General features: G+C 40.0%; 1 protein-coding gene across 4 annotated transcripts in view; it reads right to left on the bottom strand.

The window, feature by feature from the left end:
• ahcyl2b (adenosylhomocysteinase like 2b) overlaps positions 1 to 26,951 on the bottom strand; it is a 70,101-nt gene that overhangs the window by 6,016 nt on the left and 37,134 nt on the right. For 3 of the 4 annotated variants that reach the window (XM_084909289.1, XM_084909288.1, XM_084909290.1), the window contains exons 2-13: positions 13,011 to 13,119; positions 8,539 to 8,682; positions 8,166 to 8,266; positions 7,968 to 8,070; positions 7,716 to 7,810; positions 7,370 to 7,476; positions 5,786 to 5,902; positions 5,552 to 5,615; positions 4,416 to 4,504; positions 4,263 to 4,333; positions 3,418 to 3,512; positions 1,797 to 1,895 (exon numbers count right to left, since the gene is read on the bottom strand). In XM_084909289.1, the coding sequence (XP_084765415.1) occupies positions 1,797 to 1,895; positions 3,418 to 3,512; positions 4,263 to 4,333; positions 4,416 to 4,504; positions 5,552 to 5,615; positions 5,786 to 5,902; positions 7,370 to 7,476; positions 7,716 to 7,810; positions 7,968 to 8,070; positions 8,166 to 8,266; positions 8,539 to 8,682; positions 13,011 to 13,119 (1,194 nt within the window). Of the gene's footprint in view, positions 1 to 1,796; positions 1,896 to 3,417; positions 3,513 to 4,262; positions 4,334 to 4,415; positions 4,505 to 5,551; positions 5,616 to 5,785; positions 5,903 to 7,369; positions 7,477 to 7,715; positions 7,811 to 7,967; positions 8,071 to 8,165; positions 8,267 to 8,538; positions 8,683 to 13,010; positions 13,120 to 14,466; positions 14,618 to 26,951 lie in introns of those variants that run through there. The other variant, XM_084909291.1, reaches the window with a different exon arrangement.

Raw genomic sequence — 26,951 nt, 5'->3', positions numbered from 1 at the left:
AGTACAAGTCAAAAATACACATGCAGGCTCGCGCCTTTGTGTAAAAATGTACCTTTTGGGCGGCATCATGAAAAGGAATCAATAAACTCAGATCTCGGTGTCCCTCAACAAATCGACTGTGTATCAGCTGTGTAACGCGGCAGTCAGTCCTGTTAATGAATGAAACTGCTGTGCATTAGCTTACTGATGAAGACAGATGTTGCTAACTATGCACCGAGTGGCCATCCCTCTGAAACTGAAAAGCTACACGAAGAGAGGGGAACAGACTGCCGTTCAACTGTTGTTGCTGGATGATGAAAGCAGAACAGAAACTCCACACAGGGGTTTAATTTGCTGTACACACTGAAGTTCACACACACACACGCTGCTCGCTAGTGCTGTGTGCATTTTCACATGATAAAGCAGCTGTCTGTGAACCATCTTACAGCTTAATAATGCTCATAAATATGACAAATAAATGCCTGAGTGTGCATTATTACACTGGGACACAAAAAGGGAACAAAAAATAACTTCCTTTTTTTGGACAGAGCCACCATTTAAATAAACTTTAAACGTCCAAATGTTAGCTGTACTAAAAGATCAGATGTTGTTTTGTAAACTGAATGGCATTTTTGGAGCACTGCTCTATTTTAAGGATCAGAACAGAGTGATCTGGAGGCAGGTGAGGTGAGGATGGAGGCGCAAATCTACTGATGTGGTTAAAACTTCTGCAGATCAAACAGCCTCAGAGAGGCAGGCATTGACAGGCTGGCAGTTTGCCCGTCTGGCCCTGTTGGACTGCTCTCATTCTGTCACATACGCACACATGCACACACACCTCATCTTATCCTAAAATATTCATGATCAGGGGGTGAGTGTGTGCATATTACTGCAAGTAAAGTTGCAAAAAAGTTTGCTGAAGGGTAAGTGTCCTGTTTATGTGTTTGTTCCATAACAACTCGCACTACATTACAAAAGAATATTTTAAATGATGATTAATCAACCAATTATTAAATATGAGAGGATAACTCTGCCAAAGAGGTTTCCAAAGTGATTAAATCAGAGGAGAAAATAGGATGAATAAACTTGCCTAAAAGCAAGAAAACGCCCTGGAAGCAGTCGAACTTGAAGATAATTTAACGGATGTGGTTAAACATCGTCTGTGTAAACATCTACTGTATTTAATCCTTTAAAATTATTTTCTTAAACATCGTCATGGCAGTGGGCCCATTTTACAAAGTGCTCTTTAAATGGCCATAAACCCAATACAGTTTGTGACTCTGAAGACAAACTTTACGGGGATATTTGTGGTATCAACGCAGAAGAAAGCATTCACAAGGTTCTGCTGTCTGAACACAGACAACTTGGTGTTTTAGGCATAAATTTGGGCACGTTATTCGATTATTTTGCCTGCTAACATTAATGCATTATGTACTGCTCTGTTTGAGTGGCTGTTTGCCTGCCAGTTACAGTCTACATACAAAGTAATTCAGAACAGCACTAGCTAGGGGGCTCTCTGTCTTACAAAAGAACTCCTGACTTCCAGTTACACAAAGAGGTGCTTAAGAGAATTAAAGAATGAAAAGTGGAATATCCAGCTCTCTAAATAAAGTAAAAGTTTTCTTCTAGGATTTTACATTCTGTTTTTGTATCGCAGCACCATGAATCACTTTATGGCAACCATTTATTTAAATATGGACATATTATCAACATCATCACACCAAAAATGTCTAGTTGCCTGTTGTTGTACCCCGGACTGAACTGATGCCAATTAGACACCAGGATTAGAAGGAAGACGCGTGACTGGGTGTGTTTACCTCTGCCAGCAGGACTATCCTCTTTCCATCAGGCCAGATTACGTGGTCCACCTGAGAGCGCACTCTCTCCCAGGTGAGTTCAGGAGTCCGCAGACTTGCCTATAAGGAAGAAACGACATCATCGGTTATTTGTATTTGGCTGTTTGCTCTATGACATCTCATCACGAGTCATATGTTGACTGAGCACGCTTCATTTCCAGGACTGGAGTGACTCAGAGCTTCCTTTCATATGAACCATTTTCTTTGTCCATCACCCATTGTTATTACTGATTTTGAAACATCCTCACGTTGCTCTTTGTTCCCATTTCTAAACACTTCTGTACAATCTTTAATGACCAGAAAGCTTTATTAGCCTGTTACAGACTGATAAAGGTACTAACAGTAGTGGTAAAGTGTGCATCAGGTGTCTGCAAGTACAAAAGTTTCACAAGACATTTTGAGACCTTTATTATCATTTTATATGAGGTGTAGATTGGAATGTTTAAAGCACACCCATATAAATATGAAAATATAGGATTTTTGTGTTAACTGGTTGAAATGAACAATAAGTCAAAATGAAAAAAGGAAATAAAAGTTTCAACAAGCAGTGCAGTTTGCTTTGCAAGCACCAAGCTTTAAACACCAGCAGTAATCTTGTTAATGCCACGTCCAGCCATCTCTCATTAAACTTATCTTTCCATTCCAGCAGACTTATCGCACACACTGGCTAGCCTCTTGATTTTTATCTTCACAATTTCCACAAGTGTACTGTAAACTCTAAATGAATGACCTGAAAAGATTCCGTAAACAACAGGGAAACTTATAATAACTTAAGGTTAAGGCAACGAATTAATCTCGTTTTGCTGCTACACACTTGAAACAGGCTTAAAGCATCATAGGAACACTAAGGAAGTAAAAAAGAAAGTTGCACATGTGACATTCATCCACTATTTGTTGTTAACATTAGCCTAAACCGATCATCTCTGTATATGAAGATGATTAAGTGTCTTTCTGAAGTGTCCTGCTGGTACAGCCTTTTGTACTGAAGCAAATATCTTAAACATGCAGCTGCACAGGTTGATTTCATTGTGTACATGGGTCAAAGATAGTTACACTGTGTGGTGCAAGTTCTTGCATGCATGTGACTGGTGATACTTAATGATTTATTTTTATGGGTTTTTTTATTGGTAAATGTGTATTTCAAAGACAAAGATTCATGGCTGCCCTGGATAAAAGCTTAACCATCTTTATGGTTTGAAAGCTTGTAAAGGTCTGCTAGTTTTAGCATTACGTAACCAAAGAAAGGCTAGTGGCTAGCTCCATATTTGTCTTGCTTTCCTAGGAAACCAACTATCCATCTGTCTGTCTTGTTTATTTCTGAGTGTAACAGCAGGTTATAGATCAGACCTTTTACTGACGCCACACTTAAGTCTATGTCGACTGCTACCATGACAACAATGAGCAATCACTGCCCCAGGTCAAGCTTTACAGACGTGAGGACATTTAACAGGGGGGCAGAAATCTTTTACAGTCTCGATCGAGTAGTTCAGTCTTCCGAAATCATAACGAGTGGCAGTGTTTTAACACGCCTAAATCTGAAGAGATGACTACAATTTAGACCTCGTGCAAACCGGCAACTGACCACATCGATCTCAGTGTTGGAATGTCCCATGTTGCAGACGATGCATCCGTTCTTCATGCGGTCGAGGTTCTCTCTCACCACAACGTTCTTATTGCCTGATGAGGGGAGAGGACACAAAGAACAGAGAGAAACGTTGAGGAAGCAAAAATCTCCAGAGGAAGGAAAGAGGCTCGGCTGTACGTGAGGTTTTAATCAAATACGACGCTGTAAAGGGACTGAATAGGTTTTCTGAAATCTACGTACTGTTGTGGAATGTAATTTAGTTTAGTCTCACCTGTCTACATAGAGCATTTTAAATGGTTTTGTATTTATCTATTTAGATCAAAACAAGCTAAAGTCTTATACTAAGCAATAAAAAAAAAAAAAGATCAAATAAAAACAGACATGATAGAGGTGAATAAAAACCAAACAAAGAGACTGCTGTGTGTATGTGTGAGATAAGAGGAGTTATGACAGCGTGTTTTAATATATTTGTTTCTTTTATTTCACAACACTCTTGAACTTTATTGAGGCCACAAATCCTTTTATTATCTTTGCTGTTATCTTTGCCATTTCCACCTAAGGACAGACCTCTGCAGCTCGCCTGCCAGCAGCACCAACTAATGAAGCTGAGAGGGCGAGTAATTCTCTGCTTCAAGCGCTCAACTTGCTGGCTGCCGAGTTAAGAACTTTATTAGTAGCTGCTGCAGACTGATTACAAGGACTTATTATCCGTTTAGGCACCCTGAATGAATGATACCAGGGACTTCTTTATGTTTTGTATCCTCCTAACATGCAACATCTAAGCTGGATTTCTCTCTGCATTGTGATTCTTCTTGTCAGGTAAGGACAGAGGCTGAACCAACCTGTGCAGGTAATGACGATATCCACTTGTCTGATGACTTCGGTGAGTTTCACCAGCCTGAAGCCGTCCATGCTACAGTTGGTTAAAGAAAGTGTGTAAGATGAATGCAGCATCAACGGCAACAAAGGAAGAACAAGAGCTGAAGAAGTCTCACCAGGCCTGCAAGGCACAGATGGGGTCGATCTCTGTGACGTAGACGATGGAGCCCATTGCTTTGAGGGCAGCGCAGCAGCCTTTTCCAACCTGAGGAGAGAGAAAAAAAAGTACAAACGGAGTTAACACAAAGGACATAAACCCATATCACATGCAGAAACTGTCAATGATGCTTCTGTTTGAGTAGATGTAGAGTGTAAGTGTGCACTGCCATACACACACTATCTCACTATTTAGAAAAAGAATTGAAAACGACGTGTTTATTAATCAACCAGTCACACAATAGGAGCCACTTGGAAGCAACAAGGATCAAACCACCTATTTTGTAGCACTACTGTCCATTTAGTATGACTCAGTAGTAATATATTATATCAAATAAATACCAGTACGTCCTACTTGACTGGGTTGCAATTGTCAGTATGCAGGCCACAATTTGACCCCAAATCCTCTGAAGAGGACAGATTACTTATGCCACGACAAAGCACTAACATAGGAGTAATTTGAAGTAATCTTTTTACCATTTTAAAACCTCATACATTTTAAGTTTACTCAAAGTCCTCTGTTACACACAAAAGGGTCAAAACTAAGGGCTATGTTTTGAAGCGTGTTCCAGTTTAATAGCAACTACGGTACACAGCGTTGACCACAAGGCGCACTTAGAATTCATTCAATCGTGTCTCAGTAAGTTAAGCACTTGGGTTCAAAGAAAAGACCTCCTACTGTACACTGACACATTAGCCCCGTTAGGTTTTAATTTAAACCCGAAGCAAAGAAAAAGAAAAAAAAGAAAGAAAGAAAGAAAAAGGTTTAAAGAAATTTATGTACTTTTTAAAAAATCCACAGCAGCTGGCCTCTGCTACCATCACTTGGATGTTCTATTAGCACAAAACTCTCTGGTGGCTTGTTCTGTATTAATCAAGTTCAAGCCAGACTTTGCCAAATTTAATTGCCACGGCCTTAGCAAAACCCCATCCTTACTTAGATGCCTCAAAAAGGACGAAAACAATTATCTAACTTGTCGTACTACATTGAAATCTGTTCATGTGCATAAGCGAACTCACAGGAGACAGGACAAGGCTTCAGTGTTTGCATCACTGGGTGAACAAGAAAGGTGCGTGACGAGGACAGTGACCTTACCTCTCCATATCCACACACCACCACCTGTTTGCCTCCAAACATGACGTCAGTAGTCCTCTTCAGGCTGAGGACAGAAACACTGTTATAACACACAGGCGACCTAATATTTATTCACACTGTTTGGAGCAGAGTGGATGCGGGTGTATACACCTTGCAGCAATGCATGTTATTAAAAACAAAAAACTTGGCCTGTTTTATAATTCTAACAAGGTTCAACAGGAGATCATTTCCTACCCGTCTAAGATGGACTCTCTGCAGCAGTACAGGTTGTCAAATTTCTGCTTGGTGACTGAATCGTTGACATTCATGGCTGGAACGCAGAGTTTCCCAGCCTTGGACAGCTGATATAACCTGCACACACAAACACACACCAAAAAACATTTAAACTTGACATCAGAATACAATCAAATATGTCTCTTTATTCAATGACTGGAAGAAAGGTGGCAAATTAATCCTGACAGGAGCAGCTGCTGCTTAAATCTTTGAAAGGATTTGTTTTATCATTTAGATTTAACTGACGTGTTTCTATTTGCGCAAATCAAGTTTAAATTTTGCTACCATGCCACAAATATACAGTGGAGAACATATTCACCACTAGATGGTGATGTTGGCACACCACAGATTATGTAAACACTTCTTCAATGAGAAATAAATACACAAACCAGCACATTAACAGACACATTTACAGTACCTGGTTTTTATCTACCTAAAGGTGGAATGTCTCATTCATCTGGAGGTAGATGCTGTACTCCTCATCTAAACAAATACCCCCCCTCCCACTGGGGCTCAATCACAAGCTCAGCCCTAAAATTCATTGACATGCATCTCCAAGATGACTGCACTAATAATGGGCTAGCTGGTTAGCGCATTCATGCTTACACAGTATGAATGCATATTTCTCATAGCTGTGATTTAAAAAACAAAACACCAGACAAACAAGATCAGCATTAAATATTATCACACAGACCACATGTAAGCACAAAACCCCAGCATGCCAAACTAGTGAGAGCAAGTTGTTCGGACGTTTTTTCTCTCTCTATAGGACGACTATAGAGCTGCCTGCAGGCACCATCCTTTCCCCGGTGAAGCTGGAGCCAGAACCCAGGGCAACCTGCTGCTGCGGCTGCTGGCACAGAGGAGCCCACCGACAGATGGGCAGTCTTTGCATGCAACAAAGATGCAAGGAAGGCTTCTTGCACAACATTCTCCCGTGAAAACGAGCTAAAATCAAAAACCTCATCAATTCCTCTGAATCCAGTTTTTTGGGATCAACCCTATTTTGGCTAAACGGGGAGTTTTTGCACGTGCAAAACAAATGCAGGCCTTTTTTCTAATGTCAACCGTCGACTCTGAAAACCTGTGCAGGCCTCCTTTTCCAAACTCAGAGGGGACTGACCCAGAATTAATAAGGGGAACTGATGAAGACATCAATAGAATCGTATTAATTTCTATATTTCCTTAGTAACAGAGAGGTGCAGGCTCTCACACCTGCTCTACAAGCTGGACGGTTTTCCTCTGAATCCACTCAGGAAAACGTGCAGACACTCTCAGACTATGGTTCTCCTGTGTGTGACCGAACACTCCTTGCTCCAAGTCGGCTTAAACGTTGTGTGAATTGGTCAGAATCACATCTCCCCGCAACATGTACAAACACCTGATTTGACTTCAGTACACATACAGAACGGACAACCATTGGACCATAAAGGGATCTCTGCTGAACTTAACAAGTGTGTTGAATCAGAACGGATGAATCAATGTTTATGACACACACACACACAAAAACAAAAAAAACTAAACTAAAAAGACACCACGTCCTACCTGTGCACACCAGTAACGCTCTCCTCTACTATGCCCTTGATCTTCTTGAACATGCTGGGATATTTTTTATAAATCCAGTGAGTCAGGTCACCACCGTCATCCAAGATCTGACGAGAAATCAGAAAGATAATTTATTCTGCATATTCAAACATAGAAAACTTATCTGATATAATGAATGCCCCTTTCTTCACTTCTAGCCACAGTGGTAGACAATCATCACGTAAAAATACATTTAAAAACCTACTACACAACAGATGAATGGCCTACCAATGAGGACTGTTTGATGTAAAAACCACAGAGGCAACTTTTCTGTAATAAGCTTTATTTAGATATGTAGGTGTGCTACCATGTTGGGCTGCCAGCCTTCCACATTGACACAGCGGTCGATGCACCACCAGAAGTCGTCCTCTGATTCTCCCTTCCACGCAAATACACTGAAACCTACAAAGAGAGGAAGCGTTGAATACATATTGCATACGAGTGTATGAATAACAATGGATGTGAGCATGATGGGAAAAGCGAGCGCATTAATATTTTAGGCGGCAAAAAAGAGAGAAGAAAAGGTCAGGTGTCACCACATGGGAACGCTGAGCCTCACCTCCCTCTGCCAGGGCAGCTGCCACCTCATTCTGGGTGGAGTAGATGTTGCATGCTGCCCATCTGCACTGAGCACCCAGAGCTGACAGAGTCTCCATCAGCACCTTGGGAGAAGACGAGGGTCAAGTTTGAGTTTTCGTCGTGGCAGAAGAGAAAAATAAACAAGTGTTTGTGAGTGTTTTGCACTGCTACTACTTACAGCAGTCTGGGCAGTGATGTGGGTGCAGCCCACAATCTTGGCACCAGCGAGGGGTTTTTCCCCCTGGGCTCGCTTCCTCAGAGCCATCAGTGCTGGCATCTCTGAAAGAAAAGGAAACACACACATACACATAAGTGGATATACAGGATTGATCTGGATGATTAAGGAATTCCCATCATTTAATCCTCCTAATACTTCAAAACTAATCCATCGCCTCGTGCGTTGGAGTAGCTTGATGAGCGAGGCTCTCTGCTAGGTAATTAGAGTGTAATGTCAATGAAATACACTGAGTTTGATTTTAAATGGTGGTCACACCAGCAGTTTGGTATTTAGCTCAGTTCCCAGTTTTTAAAGCTCCTGCCTGCTGGTTCACCTTGCTCAGCTATCTCGATCTCTCTGCGGCCGAAGTCGGCCTGTTTGATGTTTTTGATGCAGAAGTCGCCGTTGCCCTTAGAGTTTTTCTGCTGTTTGTCACGAGGAGATGTCTCGTCATCAGAGCTGTCCGTGTATGATGCCGCTGCAAACACACACACACACACACACACACACACACACACACACACACACACACACACACACACACACACACACAGGCATTGTCAGCATGTCAACACGTCACATAGGAGGCAAAATATTGCCGCTGTAAACAAAACAAAAGTTGTAAACAGTGAATCCATGTTTAAGTACAGAATACACTGAATGTATTCTGTACCTAAACATGGATTCCCTCAGCCTCTGGTTTCATCGGAATGCATTAAACTCAAATGTGCAACTTGAATTTGTTAGCCTACAGATTTCAGGCACCACAGGCTTTAATTTATCATAGAGCCGCCAGCCAAACTTTTCCCACTAAGAGCAAAACTAGCAGCTTTATCACCTCTGACTGAAGCAGAAAGTAAACACAGGATGTTATTGGACTCAAGTATTTACACTTGGATATAAAGAGAAAACATGTTTGAGTAGTATCACTGGACCTGTGATATAAACAGTCATATGCACAGTCTGCACTTTGCATTATTGTGTGGTTTCAAATGTACTGTACATTTCTATACATGGAGGTGCACAGGGTGTACTCCTCCATGAGTACAAATGGTGCATGATGCCAACATCACACACGCCTTTAAGCACAGACAGGAAAACAAAGGTTTGAGGGTGTAAGAGGATATCCCGAATCCAATTCTTCAAGTTTTAGTTCATTACAAACGATCGATATTGATTAACAATAGCGTCACCTCATGTCCGGGGGTAACACCCATGAATTCAAGACAATGTCTGTGCTGTATTTTTGGCTGTACATGTAAATGATATCCTTAGAGAAAGCTCCAAAGATTTTTTTTTTTTCCTGGCCTTCTTTGGGGAAATCTATGAAATTCTATGCAGAGTGCCTAAATCAGGTAAAAGCTGATGAAGTAAAACATGATTAGTGAGTTGATTTGAAATAATAATAATAAAAAAAATCTAAATCCCCAAAACTGAAAAACAAATCATCTACCAATGAAAAAAAAAAATACCCTGCCGTCCTACTTCCAAAACACGTTGGGACAAAACCAGGTGAGGGAAAAAGGTTTTGCATGATGAAATTCTTCTCAAGAAACACAAAATCTAAAAAAGCTAAAAAATATCCAAACTATCATCAGTCAGGCTCAGAAGCCTTTGCCCCGATCTGCTTTACAGTGACAATAAACTTCAGCTACATGTTAACTTTACCTGGAACCTGTACTGTCATGTCATTATTTACAATGTACTGTAAATGTGTTGGTTCTGCTTTACAGACTAGGACCACCAGCTTTAAAAAGAACCCTAATTAAAGGATCCTAAACTAAAGTGCTTCGGGGGAAGCTGTGTGACTGGTGCTTGCTGTAGTCTCTGTACTGTGGGAGCCATCAGAGAAATCAGAATCACTCCAGTGAAGGAATTATGAGCAAAGACAGGGAATCAGCCGAGGAGGAAGAGCGAAAAAAAAAAAAGAAGCAGCACAAGGATTCTGCACTGGAGTCTGAAATCAGGCTCTGAAACATGTCAAGGAGTTCACAATGATTAAGGTGTTAACACAGGGATCCAAAGATGTGTGACAGAGACGCCTGCTGAATGAAATAAAAGCAGACTAAGTGCACTCCTCATTATCTCAATATCTTGAAGAAAATGCAGATCATTTTTTTAAGTGGTGATGTGAAAGCCCGAGGCAGGAGCGAGAGGTTCCTGGGGACTCTTGAGCTGGTTAGGAGGGGAGATAAAGCTCTGTGCTAGAGAAGAAAAAAAAACCCAAAGTGAAAAGAAAGAAAAAAGAAGTTATGATTTAGTGGTAGGAGACTGGGATAGATCCAAATCACACACCAGAGAAAAGTGCACAAGTGTGTGATTTTTTTTTTTTTTTAAGACAACTTAATGTCTCAAACAGGAAGAAAGAAAGGGAAAGAAACACAATGTCGCTTTCTCAGCTGACCCCAACAAGCGCCTATGAAAACACAGAGCTGTCTGCACATGTGCCAGTGGGAAGTTACAGAGCCGAAACGCCTCGTCTTCTCTGATTAAAAGTACTGATGCAGGGGCTTTTCTTCTTTTTTAGCACCCCTGACCTGAGGGATCCATTATGCACATGCACTAATACTGACTGACAGTCCACGTGTCTGTTTGCCATCCATCTGTCTGTCTTAGCGCCATCACGCAGATTAATTCATCATGTTAAATGGTGTCATTTAAAGTTATGTGGCCTGTGACTCTGACACACAGCAGGACATCAAAAGAGCCCGAGTCCAAGTGGCTTATGCAATATCGCATTTAAAAGCGACTGATAACTGAGAAGGAAAGGAAAGCCAGGATTATAGTGACCGATTTATAAAGAACCTTTGCTCCCTTGTCCCTTCTTGTTTTTGTGGTATTTGAGCAGAGCCATGTTAACCATTTCCAAATATACAGGAGTGTTGCATCAATCTACTCAAACTATGGCTACAGCTATCAGTTACATTAGTGATGAGTATTTGAGACCTCTACATCATCAGTGTGACCCGTTTACTCCTAACCTTAACCACCTTATGTGCTTTTATTCGTTTAAACTAACTAATAATTAAACACAGCATATAATAACATAGCATTCAAGGTGTCTTCGTCTTATGATTCCATAGTAGGTGAGGGAAATAGTTCTGAAAGGTCTGTGTTGTATCTCATAGATGAGGTAGCTTTGGTGTTCATGTATGTTACTGGACATGACATTTCAGCTTGAAATATATATGGTCTACACCCCTTTCCCCCCTTTTAGACTCGGCCCTGGTTGTTTCAGGCAGCACTGTGATAGAAAGTGGGGCAGCTGTTGCCAGCCTTCAGCCTAATTTAAACATCATTACAGACAGAGTTGTAATAAGTGCATATGCTTTTATTTTAACTTCTGTAGCTGTTGTGTTTTTTGCGGGGGGTTTTGTTGGTTTTTTTTGTTTTTTTTTAAACTACAATGGACACACAAGATACACTGTGTACCATTGCACACTATTCACTGTACACATGGACACACTTTTATGTTTATTTCTTAAAAAATAAAAATACATTAGGACCACCATCTAGCTATCAAGTTACATTACGAATGTCTCTTACACTGAAATGCTGTATCGTGAAACAATTTTATATGTTTATTTCTCACAATTTAAGAGACTTCATTTATGACAGCAGCATTTCTTTATCGTGTAGAAAAAACTAAGACTTACTGTTAGCACTTCTGCTTCATATATTAAATAATATGTGCAATTAAACTTAATCAAGTTGCAAAAATCTGAAACTAATTAAACTGAGTTCAACAATTCTGGATGAAAGAAAGCAAAAGATTAAAAAAACATTTTTAAAATAACCAAGTTGTTCGAGTTACTTGATAAATCGTTGCAGCTTGAACTCAAACTAATCATACACAGAGTGTATTGTCTCCAAATCACTCAGCATGTCTCTCCTGGTTACTCCCAATGAAAATCATAACATCATGACAATGCATACTTAAACCAAATTTACAAAACAAAGAAACCCCTTATCTATACATACAATGAAACTTGTACTGTAAGACATAAAACTACACCTTACAGTTGCTGATACTAGCTGCCAGCTAAAACTTTTTAGACTATTGGCATATTTATCTTTACCAGCTTTCCAGTTAATCACCAATAGGGCGGTGGTTTGGCTCTCCCTTCCTATTTGGTTTCAGCCACACCCAATGCTTCAGCACCTGCTAATCCTCTAACACAGGGCCCACAGTTTCACATAAACCCAGGGTCAGAGTGTGAGAAAGAGAGCTATAAACACAAGGACAGAAGTGGTAGATAAGTCCAGTCAACCATTCATCCAGGTGGAATTCAATGGAAAATTTAACATCCCCCTGGAATATCAGATAAGCAGCAAGGTAAAGTGATTGAGTAACAGGCTATAGTTTAAGACAGGAATGCAGGTATGGCGAAAGAGAGACACTGTGATGAAGTCTGCGCTATATACTTAAACAAACAGGTCATTTTAGTCTATTTACTTTGTGCTGTAAAGATACTGCTTTAGTCTGTAGATGTCTGTCTGTGCCAACAAGGCTTGCACGGCCCTACTATATTTTGTTCAACGTTTCTTCCACCACTGCTCACAACTTCCCAACAAGGCCGACTTTATTTGGCTCAGTGCGAGAGCCTCTACCATGCTACCAACTTTCAAGTCTCACTCCTGTGCTCTTTGTTTCATGAGGACACAAACTGAGAAGAGTGGAGCTGAGCAGGTAAGGATAATGTTACTTGAGTCGATGACAAGACATTACTGTGAGCACACTGCCACCAAAAATAATAGCTATCATAATCAGGATGAGTCACCCAAACATAAAATCTGTCTGTTTACCTGAGCTGTAGCTGTCTGTGGAGGACTGGGAGATGGAGCGGGACAGAGAGCGCCGTCCGATCTTGGAGGGACGCTTGTTGAACTCCTGTTTCTGGTCTGCAAACTGGATCTGTTGGTGGAGAAGGAGAGCAGAAATATTCAGGCAATCTGAATTGAGCTTTGAAAAATGTATTTAAATAAAACTATTCACAAACAGGACTCATAAAGCAATTTGAAAGCCAGGAAAAGAAAACTTTGCATCTTTAATAAACTGATCGCTTTTTAGCTCAGGTTACTCTAGGCTCATGTTAAGCTCCTGATTAAGAGAATGCTATCCTGAGTGAAAAATGTTTTACAGATAAGAGAAGATCAATAAAATAGATGAATAAGACAGGCAATAAACTGAGAGAGAGAACAAGTTCACTATAGTCTCTGAGGAGGGAGACTGCCTTTGAGTTCACTCTGACTCTGAAAGATAAAAGAGACAATGAGGCTATTATCAAGCAGTGACAAGGCCACGCGAGGTGCACTAGTTCATTCTGGTTCTGTGAAAATGAGCGGGATGTGTTTGGCTATTTGCCGCTTTCAGGACACTAAACTGACCATGAGCCTATCTTTCAGTGTTGCATTAAAGCCAATGACTTGGTGCATCATAATTCATCCAGTGATAATATTACAGCACATGAATGGCTGACTTATTCCTACAATAAAGCCACACAACAAGAACAAAAACTGCCAGTGTGTGTGTACATGCATTAAAACCTCTTTTTATTAGTCAGGTTGCTTTTATTAAATGAGCAATAATGGTGTCCATAAATTCATAGAAAGAAAGGCTTTTACATTGCCACATGGATGTCTAATGGATGTGGCACAAGGCTAAAAAAAAAAAAAAGCAGCTGAAAGAGCATCACTTCTTTGAGCATGTACTCATTTTTAAATAATTTTCATCCTCACAAAAAGATGTCTTCTTGTATGTGTGTGTGTGTGTGTGCATGTACAAGTAAAATACCAGGAGGCTTTGTATGTATTGACTTATTTATTCTCATAATGTGTGGAGACATTCGGTAAATTTCATGATCGAGAGCTGCTGTTCACTCAAAAGTCACCTCTATGATCTGAAATCATCAGCAATATACACATTTCCCCCATTTTTTTCTTTGTGATCTCTGAGACATTTCTTAAGTAGAGCCCAAACCCTGGTGATTCAGCCTGGAGAATGTGCACCTTAATAAACAGGCATGGAAAGGAAAGCAATGCAGTATTAAAGCTCTCAGAAAGTCAAACTGCACATGCAGCCGGGCAAGTTAAATAGTCAAAACTCATCACAAATTATCTGGTTAGGATGCTAGCTGATTAGCTGAGCATTTCTCCTTCCATTTCAATTCCACCCAAGCACCGATACTCTCAATATCATTTTAATCTCAATAAATAACTTGTCATAAGTCAGACTAATCCACTTCTCATCCATTCTCCTTACCTTTTTCACACAGCGCTCACTGCTCTCCCCACTCTTTTCCTTCTTCAACATTGCCACGTGTGTGTGTGTGGGTGGGACGAACTGCCAAGTATAGTGCGTGTTTGATTCAGGGCCTTGTGCATTGACGGGACATCATCTTTCAATGATCATTTCAGTGGCTGCACCTCTTGCCCTCTGCCTCTTTTTAGCCTTTCCTTTCCTGTAAACCAGCCCAAACCGCTCCGCCCATGTGCCAACAACACAATGCAATGAATTGTTTTCCCTTCCTTTCATTTTTTCCCCTTCCCTCTCTCCTACCTCAGTATTCTTGTTTAATTGTCAATTGTTCAAGCGCAGGCTGAATCGCTGCCATCAAAACTAAGCTTTGCCCTTGCTGACCCAAGACGTGTAGCCCACAAACTAAGAGCATTAAGAAAGGAAGCAGTGATAGAAAAGGACTGGAATGAGCCATCTATGCATCCTTATAAACTCTCTTAATGAATGGAAATGCTCGTTAGCATACAGAAGAAGAGGTTAGGTTAAAAACTACAGTGATTACAGTTAATCTTGAAAGGAAGTAATTTCGATTGATCCTTTGAGGTCTACTCTTATCAGCACTGTGATTAAAAATGGCCATCATACAAGAAGATAAATAAATAAAAATATGAGGATTAAACTGCTGTTCTTTGGAACATAGAAGATTCCAAAACAACACAAGCAGAACAAGTCAGAACTGCTGCTTTATGTTATTTACAAGGGCAGCCATTGGTGCAAACATCGCTGACCTCATGCAACCTGTAATGGGTATGCTGGTCTCGAAAGTTTATTGGATGGGAGATTAAATGAGGGGCTTTAAGAGCTCAGAGTTGCACTGAAGGATTGCAGGTCATTTTAGGAGCTGGGGATAGAGGGCTTACTGGATGTTTTTTGGGACAAGATTACCACAGGGCACAAAGGAAACAGGGGCTACTGCCAGAGAGAATGGCACAGTGGTTCACTTATTCCTGTGTAAAATGAGAACAAGCAAACAGCATGAGAAGAACAACCCAAACCTAACCCATTCAGTTCTGATTTCTATTCCCTAGCTAACCTTTGAAAAGCACAGAATTAACAGGATTTTTATTACTAAGGTATGGGGTAAGCATTGTCTAAAAGCTATTAAAACTCCTTTCCATTAAACGCATACTATATGAATGTGAATCAGTGAAAACTGTCACTTTTCCATCGCTGGCACACCTGCAATCTTATAAGGGTGAATCCAGTAATATTTATGCATCACTTCTACCATAGCTCTATTAATCCAGTGCATGCATTAACAGACAGCCATGCACAAATTACAAGTGTACATAGTCAAGCTATAACATATGTCTCTGAGCTCGAGTCTCAATCAGAAATCAGATCTCTCACTCAGAGACTGGGTGCGAGGGGCAGGATCATAAAATTCAAAGTGGCTTATATGTGAATGACACAGCGCCATTTATAGACCAATTCTGCTTGCAGTGCTAAACACCTCGTCTGTGAGAAAAGGTTTAAATCTGTATTTCAGCTTGTGGCAATAAAAGACTGCAAATAAACTCAAAGTAATGAATGAGCTGGTGCTCATCCGCGTACAATAACCCGTCAGCCAAATTCTGGACAGGTGTTCCTGTTGCTTACTGCTCACCACGAGTGGCAATTCTGAATGAAGAGCTGTTGTTATGAGTGATCACATACTGGTTAGATTAGAGATGACTTTACAGTAACCTGACATGACAGTTTCTAAGATGGTCCTTCAATCTCAAATAATAAACTATTTTCAGTTTGACCATCTCTGATTTGCATAAACATTTTATGGTCCACAGCTTAAACAAGTGTAATGAAGAAAATAGCATTTTCTTCTTTTTTTGACTAAGAATTTCATGTAAAAATGTATTCAGTATGTTTTGTTTTGCATTATTGTGAAATTCAACTATATACTATTCAGAAATTGTCACCAATTGTGTTTTGGCATCTTTTTAATGTTTAATTCTAATGAGTTTGCGGTCAAATACGGGGCTTTATAAGACTGCTTGAGGTTTTTTTTTTTAGTCCTCAATACTGAGACGTTTTTTGATCCGTCTGTCCCAATTTCACAGCTATTGATTCATTTTGATGGTAAGAAAGGGCACTGAAAATTTCAGATTTGTATCTTTAGTTTTTGAGATACTCATGTTCAAAAAAAAAAAAAGAAAGAAAGAAAAAAAATTTGCTGCAAGTGGTTTGACAAAAGTATTTCGAAAAGTATTTGAAATAAGATGCCCACATTTCACAGCAATCATTATATAGAAGTCCAAAAATGGGACCATAATATTTTTAGGCCAAAATTGGGGATGGTTGAGGTGAAGGCCCACAGTGATTTGAGATCAAAGAACCCAAAGGACACTTGTAGCTGAAGGCAGTGAAAACAGCAAATGGAGTCAGCAACATGTTCCTCCTGTGCTCATATATTAGCCACTCAGGAATGGCTGTACAAGTCCTAACATAGAAAAAGCCATTTTCAGAGGCAAACAGCTTTTGTGGAAAAAAAAAGGGTGTCAATGTCATTCAATTTGTCAAATACCTGGAGAAGAAAGGCCACTGTGTAATTCAGTATCCTCTGATTATTTACAATATATATGGCTGTAATACTCTCTCATATAATGATCCAAGACTGGGTAAAAATGGGAAAAAAAATCTTGGTCATTTTCCCCCCTCACATCAGTCAATATTGATATATAATCACGATATATATATTTAAACCAAAATTAACTTCATGAGTTTTTTGTCATAAGCTGAACATGATAAATGTACTGCAACACTGTAACTGTATTTTAAATACAGTTACAATACTGTTTAAATACTGTTGTAGTATATAGACAAACTGTTTCAAATTGTTGGCCACATGAAGTGCAGTACTGGGTAGTGAAGCTCATAAATGGGCCAGGTGTGCGCTTTGCACTCAGCTGCTTAAAATATGACATTTTCGACCATGTTTACCGACATCGTGTCTTGTAATGTGTGTAAGCCGCCATTGTGGAAACATGTTTTCAACACAGTTTACAGTGTATACTGCTCTGCTTCTTTGTCAGACTTTAAATAGCCGAAATATCGCCACATTAATTCCTCAATAGTGTCTTAATCCTTTGAGTATCAGGTTGCATCCACTGCAGTGTCATATTTGGTAACAAAGTCGTTCGATTTTTCAATAACAGTCTTTGTTCTCATTTTCTCTTTTATCTCACTCAAATTCCTAATATACTGTAGTGTGTAGCAGCCCAAACGTTAGCACATGTGCTGACTATTCTCACCGTCATTGGCCTTCAGTGTTGTCAGTAAAAAAAAAAAAACATGGATTTGGATGAGCTCCATGCAGTTTATATTGACCTTGTTTTATAATGCCATCTTGGAAAGTTTTTGCACGATAATTATTTTTATCGTTTTATCACCTGGCTCTATAAGAATCAATCACTTTTTTTATATTAGGTTTCCTTTCAGAAAGCACCGGCACTGCTGCAGAGCTCCAGCATGTTTGCAGGTTGCGACACTGGAAGAGCCATAAACGTGGAGTTCGTGTTGTGATGTAGGTTGTACGCAGGTAAAAAAAATATTTCAGACTAATCTGCCTTAAGCAACAATGTTCATCTCTTGGCTTTCCCCTCCATGACATTCCTAATCTTCCACTTTCTATCCAGCTTTCACACCCCGCAGGAACTCTTTTACATAACAGATTGATTGGGTAGCTAATGATTTATGAATAATACATGTTCAATATTCAGCACTTGCCCACATGGGACACATCCATGTATCCGGCAGTGACCATGAGCCACCAATACAACCACAGAAGAAAGGGGATGAGGAGCACTTGGTATGCACTTGTTTTCTAGCAGTCACTTATATAGTCCCATGTGCACAATGAGGAAAAGAGATGAAAAGAACTCTATTTAAAGCCCTGTGCTCCTTTGTTACAAGCGTCTTTCAATGGGCTATTCCAATTCAGTATAAGACGCTATTGAGCTCTTATGCTGAATTGGACAGACACAGATGCAGCATCGTTTTATATGTTTGTGCTCGCTGGAGGACAAATATAATCTTTCCAGTCGTTTAGTAGAGTGGGGTTGGGGTGGAGGCCTAAGCTTAACTCCTAATAATCTATAACCCCTTAACTCTAAATGGAAGCCCTAAAGTGCTGCGAAGCATCCATGCTGGAATACATCTGACATCAGAGATCAAACACGCAGGCTTTATGCCCCATCTGTTTATGTAATTCATATAGCGATACCCACAATGAAACCATAAATATCACAACATCTAAATCCTGGCTCCTGGCACATTCAGCTGGGCTCTGCAGCCCTATGGAAATGACAGATTTCTTTTAAATTTGTGGAAAGACGACATGTTTTAGAACTGAGTGGGGGGAATCTCCCGTTGAACACAGTCAACAAGCTAGCTGAGTGCCAAGGGAACTGTGGTGCAGCGCAAAGAACATCTAGGCTGGCCTCGTGAAAAAACAGAGACCCCTCTGGGAGAGAGAAAATGAAAACAGACACAGATGCAGCATCAGATCTGACGAGATATTGTACTGTTTTGATTTCCCCACAAACACCGTGGATTCATCTCATCCTGCTAGACTATCAACAGAAATTTGAAGTGACAAGTGACTTGACAAACATGCTGTTATTAATCACAGAGGTGAAGATAGCAATATTTAGTACTTATGAATACACTGTAAAAAAACATGTTTGTCATGTTTTTGTATACAAATACACTTTGAAGATATACAACATATCAATACAACAGTGCACTTGCCTTATACCTGCTTTGGCTTGTGAATGTCAATAAGAGGATTTACAGCTCTTTAAAGTAGAGCTATACTCTGACATTTATGTTGTTAGTATTAATCTTTACCTTCTTTCTGCTGCTCACTTTAGGGGTCACTACAGGAAATCCTCTGCCTCCATTTCAACTTATCCCTAGCATCCTCTTGTCACGCCAACCCCCTTCACCTTCCCTCCTACCTCATAGCTTCATCTTTTCCATCCAGATGTCTGCTATCTGCTCTGCACATTTCCAAACCATCTCAGCTTTGCCTCTATTTGCGTCTAAACCGCTCAACCTGAGCTTTCCCTCTGATGTACTCATTTCTAATCCTTTCCATCCTAGTCGTTCCGAACAAAACCTTGGGAGGATACCCTGCCACATCCATCATATCCATACATCATAAACCACCATCATAGCAGGTCTCACTGCCATCTTTTAAACATGCCCTTTAACCTTGGTACCGTTTGTTACGAATAACGCCAACGCTCTTCTCCAACCCCTCCACCTGCCTGCACTCTCTTCTTCACCTCTCGTGCTCATCTGTAGCTTTGGATGGTTGACCAGCCAAAGTCATCCACCGTCAATCCTCTTTTCTCCAGAGCATATCTCCACCTGTTCCCTCCTCTACAGATAACAGTATAGTCTGCAAACATAACAGTCCATGGAAACTCCTGCCTGACATCACCTGTTAACCTGTGATGTTGCTATATTTAATATTTTGCTTAAAGAGTTGAATGAAATGTTACTGAAGCACCTCAGGTAAAAAAAAAAAATCATGCCTTTATAAAAAGGGAGAAACAGGAAGAAGTTACTCCTTATTATGATTCATTTGGACAAGGTTTTATCTTTAAAAGAACCTATAATATTCACTTCACACACCATATTGTTATTCTCTGATTCTAGTAGAGTAACTTGGCATGATTCACAGTTAAAAATTATCATCATTTATCGTTTGGGGCCTTGAACGATTTTTTTTTTGTTCACCCGCTCTCAAAAAAAACCAAAAAAAACCCCCAAAAAACATTTATGCTCTATCCTACTCTCTTCCTCTCTCTCTAACACCACACTCACTTTTAAGCAAGCTTTCTTCTGACTGGCACAGAAGGTCAGAACAGCTGGTGGTTTTTTGTTTGAGGGAAAGAAAATACACCCATGCTCACTGAAGTCTTGAGTACAGCAGGCTTTTCAGCTCCAGCAGCAGGAGGAAAAAAATGACTCTCTCTTTGAACCAGTTTGGTTGTTTTTTGGTATGAAAGCTGCAAAAGATGAGAGACACCAGCTAACTACCTTAAAAAAACGGCACCCTGCAATTTTGAATAAAAACACATAAATAAGCCAATAAAGAGACCAAGCACAAACCAAAGCTAAAAGCTTGGCTCTAACTGCTAAGTGGCTTGTAATGACATTGGTCACTTAATATTTTTGTAATACATTTCTGCTCAGAACAAAGCACAGAGCAAGTGCAAAATGCCAAGCTCTGCACTCTGCCTTTGGCATCACTCCACCAAGGAAAACATTTCATCTTCTAAAATTAATGTTTAGCCATTTCTGAGTATTTCGAGGAATTCTAGACAAAAGCTTTAAAGATTAATTTGATGTTTAGTCACAAATCATAACACGTATGCCTCGAACAAGGACTTTAAATCAGCAGTGAGGTGGCGGGACAATGACCGTGCAGACTTTAAGCCTGGTGTCTTCAGTGCTGGCCTTTGCCACTGATTGATAAGCCAACAGGAAGGGAGGGAGGGCTTATTCGGCATCCCCACAACACCTGATAACTGTGGGGAGCCACAGAGTCCTGCCCAATATGCCTTTCTGTGTGCGTGTGTGGGAGTACAAAATGTTCCCTTTGGCTGAAAGAACCTGAGGTACTTCAGGTTCATCAGGAATTTTCCCAGCTTAGATATGCCTTTTCAGGGCAACACAAGAATCAGATGTGATGGTTTAACATTTTAAAAGGCAGTAAGTCTGTGTTGACCATTTCATAAACCAAAATATCTTTATGCTTCATAAATGAAACCCAGATTAACAAAATTGGTTTCAAAATACTGATGGCCCTCAGCGCTATCCCTCAGCCTTTTAGGAGAAGCACCTATGTTATACATTGGAAAATCCTAGGTCATATCTTTCTCAAGTTATCACATTCACATGATTTTCAGAAAACATGACATTGATGTCACTGAGATTCAAACTTTAGTATCAATATGGAAAATCAATATGGAAATCTTACATTATCTTGTTCTGAGCTGAACACGATAACTGCCCACCCAGTATAGTGATGACAATACCCCATCAGCCTTTTTTATAGCTGAAGGATAAAAATTAAGTACTTTGATGCTGCTGATTTTTCTGTCTCAGGATGAAAAAACTATGTAGGGTCATAAAAAATCAATCAATAAAATTTATTCTTTGTCTGAAAAATCCTGCATGAAGGGTAAAATTCTAGTGGCAATTAATCAAATTCAATTGAGACTTTAGACAGAGACTGTTGTGTGCACTCAGGTGAAATGGACACTAGTTTTTCCAACAAGGAAAAATATTTCACAAATAAAGGCTGTGTGTGTACTCAGCTGTGACTGTAGGGACACAAGCTGGCATGCTATGCTACACAATGCAAAACATACAGTGATGTCTTCACAGCTGTGTTACTGAAGGCTCTGCATGCAAATTTCTTCTAAAAACATTCGAGTTCCTGTAAATCAGATGTTTGGCTAGAAATGAGAGCAAAGCAAGCAGCTCTTTCGATGAGCCGTGTGTATGGTTTGGCAGCTTGAGTTTTGTTTTACTTTTTTCAAAGATGGCTTCAGACCAGAAGAGATCAAATCTTCTGTGTTTTTTTCCGAACCATTGATCTCGGTCACACGACGGGGTAATGGGCTGGAGCGGTTGGAGCGGCGACCCCTGCAGCAACGACCGCAATGAACCTACTGAGTTGTACTGTGGACTTTCGTTAGAAAGTAACCATCTCACGTTCAATTGCTAACTTGCTTGGAAAGGATTAAAACCTTATGGCACCTCTATTACACGGCCCACAAGATTGCCTCATTGGCACACACGAGATAAAATTGTCAGCCTATCCAGATCTCATCAGCATACGGTGGTGGATGTTCATTTCCCATCCGACCTGCTTCAGGTGCTAACTGACGTGAATAATAAACAGATACGGAGCCTCTCGTCTCACGGTGTGAGGCTTCTACACAGATTGGCATGTGTTCCAAAATGAGTAATCGTAAGTGAGAGACAGAAGGAGACAGACAGAGAGGAGTATGCTAACAAACACTGATGAGAAGGTAATGTACTAGAAAGAAAATTGAAATTTAATGATGATCACAGGGAAAATTGGCCAGCTCACGTTGGCTCCATTTGCCAGGATCGGTGCTGCAAAAGTTCTTTTTATTGTGCCTTTTTTTTTTTCTTACAGTGGCACAATTTGCAATCACCTTGAACTGGTCTGTTTTTTACACTTATTTATTTTTTGCTTTGCATCTGTGTGGACACTTCAGTCAGTCCGTTCTCCAATCTGGTGTCAAATTTTGCCTTCAAACTGCACGTGTCATCATCTATAAAAGTTTTAGCCACATCAGGAACAGAAAGAGAGACAGGGGCTGAGTGAGGAAGAGGAGTGGGTATATAAATATAAAGGATTGAGGCAAAAGAAGACTTGAGCCCTGTCTCTCATAATTGAAGTCTTATTCACTCACTCCCACATAACCTGTCAATTTTTATCGCCTCATTGCAGCTGTTCAAACTGCCCACCATCTATAATTACCACTCTAAAAATACATGATGCTGACCAAATAATCACAAACCAGCTTAAAACCTGTCTGATGTTTCTGGGCCCCAAAGCACTTATGTAGATGATCATGGGCCATATCATTTAATGCTCCTCCACCTAAAACCAAAGAGCCATTGTTCTCAGGGAGCAAAAAGTGAATGTTTGTGTCAGAGATACTGAGACCCCATGTGTGGTCATCTGAATGACACTGTTGGATTGTGCGCATCCCCAAAATGGATAAAACTCACCCAACAGCTCCGATGAGTATTTAACAGTATAACAGTTATAATTTTATGCAGGTTTTCAAATACAGCTATACTGGTAAACAAGTAAAAACACCCAGTATGCACATTGCAAGCTTTTTGGGAGGGTGGATAACCCAAGCAAGTTTTAAGTATCCTGGGATCTTGTTAATGAGTGATAGGAAGGTGGAGCGACAGGTGGAAGTGTGTATTTCTGCAATATCAGCAGTAATGCGGGCACACAGATTGCTGTGGTGAACAGAGAGCTGATCTGGAGGTCAAAATTCTCCCTGAGGTCTGCACTCGCCCGGCTGAGAGGAGACAGCAGGATAGACGCAGGACTAGATTGCTCATTTGGTCTGGGAGTGTCCCACAATCCCCTAGGATGAACCTGATGTACTGCTAGGAAAAAGGGTGCCTGGAATACCCTCCTCAGCCTGCTACCAAAGCAAGCCAACTTCGGATGAGGGGAAGGAAACAGACATTTATTTAGAAACTTCCAGCAGGATCATGAGGAGACTTGTAGAGTTAATATGTTAGGGTGCCGTTATAATTATGGGGATCCACATTTGATAAATATTCAAGATGTGAATTTAAGGGTTTCAAGTATGAACAGACTTTTAAGTACTTTTATTACACCATAAAAAGTCACACACAGACTGAGCCTCAGACTGAAGGGACAAGACTGAGGGACGTGTGTATATATTACAATTATAGCAACAGTAAAACGGTATAATTGCTGGACTGTTTTAGTATGGTTGACGGGTTCTCCTATGAACATTTACCAGCATATGCTATCACCACCTGTTTGTTTATTTAGAGGCTCTAAGGCACCCTTCATCCTTCTTTTAGTACCCACAGCTTGCCAGCACAAGCAACCATAAGCCAGGACACACTTAGCTCCTCCACTGATATATTAGCAATCACTGATGATTGAATTGACAGTGACTGACATATTACCTACCCCTAGTGTCTATGTAAAAGAAGGAAGGTAAACACTTGAGGTAACCTAAGCTAGGCCTGTAGAAGCCTGATGCATAGTCCTTTGAGAGGAAACCCAAGAGGAGAAGAGGGAAGGAAGTATTCTCCATAAGGCCAGTAGGAAACTTGCTGTTTATACCTCCTTTGCTGCTGCTCTTCTCTGGGGGAAATCTCAATTGCTTCAAATGTATTTCTGTGCTGATATTTTTACAGAAGTCATATCCTGATATTATAGCAAGTTATATTTTACCACCATAAAACAGAAGAAAATGAACAGTTTGCTAATTATAGTTTTTGAGAGGTATATGAATAGCGGACTTGTCTTAGCCAAACACAAGTTTTAAGCAAAAACATTATAATAAAACAGCAGCCTGGGCAGGACGGAGGAAGGGAAACATGAGCACGAAGCATTACGGCAGTGACTTTAGGAATAAAATTCTTGCTTATGGTGTCTTTTAATGATGCAATCTACACAAATCCTTGAAAGGTCACATGCTCATTTAAGCTCTTCCAGAGTATAAGCTAGTTAGAAAAGACACCCTTCCCCCTTACTGCAAATGTTTTTTTCAACACCTTACCAGGTACCAAAGCTTTGTGATCATTGTTCCATAGTGCTGGACTGGCTATCAGGTTTTTATGTCATAATAACATAATTATAGGTGATGATGACTGAACAAAGTTCAAAGGAGAAAACAAGCGGATCAGATCAGACTAAGAGCAAGGATGACTTCTCTTAAATCAAAGTGCTAGAGAGCTTTTAATAGCTTTGTTCAAATGTCTGCCATAAGGTCTGGAAAACTGAGTGGTGACATTAAAAAAAAAAAGAAAAAAAAGGAACATGTCCTGTTAACAGCTTAACGCACCACACAAATATCTGGTAATGTCCCCAAAACCAAATCCTAAAAGTGCTTCTGTCAGACTGTCCCCAATCTGGGAGTCATTTAGTTAAAAGTAGAGACTTTAACTCAGAGTTAAAAACAGTAGGAACCCTACCCATGTGCCAAAAGTTGTAAAAGCAAAATGCTCATGCATACAATATAATCTAATATTAAAATTAACCCAAATGCTCCCTATATATTACAAAAAGAAATATCTTGTAAAATTGATCTGCATCTGCAACAACTCATGCAATGTGGTCAAAAACATTTATAGGTAATTATGTGTGTAAATGGTCCTTTGGGGAAATGTAGTTTTTGAATGCCACAAGCTTGGGCATCCATCTCTTAGTCACTTAACACAGGTAATAATCCAACAGGGCTGGACACTAGAATATCGAACACAGAACTGATACCCAGGAAAATGCATACATCAGTACATGAATGTTAACTTATTAGACAACAAGTTAATGGCAAAAAGCTTATGTGGATATTAGATGAAGGTACTTCTGACTGCTCCCTTATTTCCACAGAGGTTGCAACAGTGGATGGATCCATATGTTTCATTTGGCACAGATCTTATGCCAGATGCGCTTCCTGATGCAAACCTGCCAATTATCCATGCTTGGGACCGGTGATGTGCCAAAAAGTAATAATCTGCCACAAAGTGATTCCCAATGTTTCTGGGTTTGTTATTATCTAATATATTTGCTCACATTGCAAAATAGGCTCTACTTAGCATGACTTATTAAGGCATTATACATAAAATGAAGAAATGACCTGTTCTTCAAGTATCTCTATGGCTCCGACTTGTTGTCCCTACCATTGTGATCTACATTATAATCAATTGGGTCCTTTATGGCCACTTAAAATATCTTTATAGAACCGTTTTGTTATATTCATTCAAATTGCTGCTCTCCTCTTGGCCAGAACGCCTCTGAAAAAGACATTTTTAATGTCAATGATAATGTTTACGTGATTAATGTCACTTTGCTAAGAACTGATTACAGCTTTAATATTGTGAAAGGTATCTATGTTCTGGCTCATAATGGCATCTAATCATTCATGAGAGATCTGTTTGACATGTATTTGACAGATTACAGGCCAACAAGTAAATTACAACCGTTTTTCGCAAACACTGGAAATCACTTTTTAGCACAACACCTGGCACCAGGAGTACACTAGCTTGTGACTCACAATTAATGGTAATTGCTAGGAGTTAGGTGGCTAACATTAATATGTGTGCCAGCAAGGTTAACGTTTTTGATAACTGTTCAATACTTCACCGTTGTTGAAACGGGAGCTTTTATAACCTCTTGATATTCCTTGTGTAATGTCGTGGATGTCAGCTACTTCAGTGATGGGAGCAGCTGTGTGTCTGCCTGTGTGCTGCAGCACTCTGAAGTTGTGTCAACAGGAGGAGGCAAAGACAGCAATGTTGTCAGTACTGTTGCCTAAGAGTATCTAATGAGACAGTAATTTTAGTATTGATTAGTATCTGAGAATTGATTTTTTTGTACATCCCATTTCATAAAAAACAGCTTTGTGTAAAACCAACACCAGGTCTGTACTGCAGATTGTCTTTAAAAAAGAAAAGAAAAAAGGCTTCTTCTCCAAGCCAAGATAACCATGATGATATTATCAAGTTCACATTTTTTCATAACTTTGCTAAGCAACTCCAGTAATTTAATACATGTGTTGGAATCCACCTCCATTCACTCACATTCACTGACACACAGAAGCATGCTGGCATTCATAACAACGTCTCTCCATTCAACTCCTAAATTATTCCCAGATACACACGAGCAGTGTGTCACT

The sequence above is a fragment of the Perissodus microlepis genome, chromosome 17 (genome assembly GCF_051167445.1).
Source record: "Perissodus microlepis isolate ML-2025 ecotype Zambia chromosome 17, ASM5116744v1, whole genome shotgun sequence".
Lineage (NCBI taxonomy): Eukaryota > Metazoa > Chordata > Actinopteri > Cichliformes > Cichlidae > Perissodus > Perissodus microlepis.
Note: the sequence above shows the minus strand (reverse complement) of the source record. Positions and strands in the feature narration are given on the sequence as shown.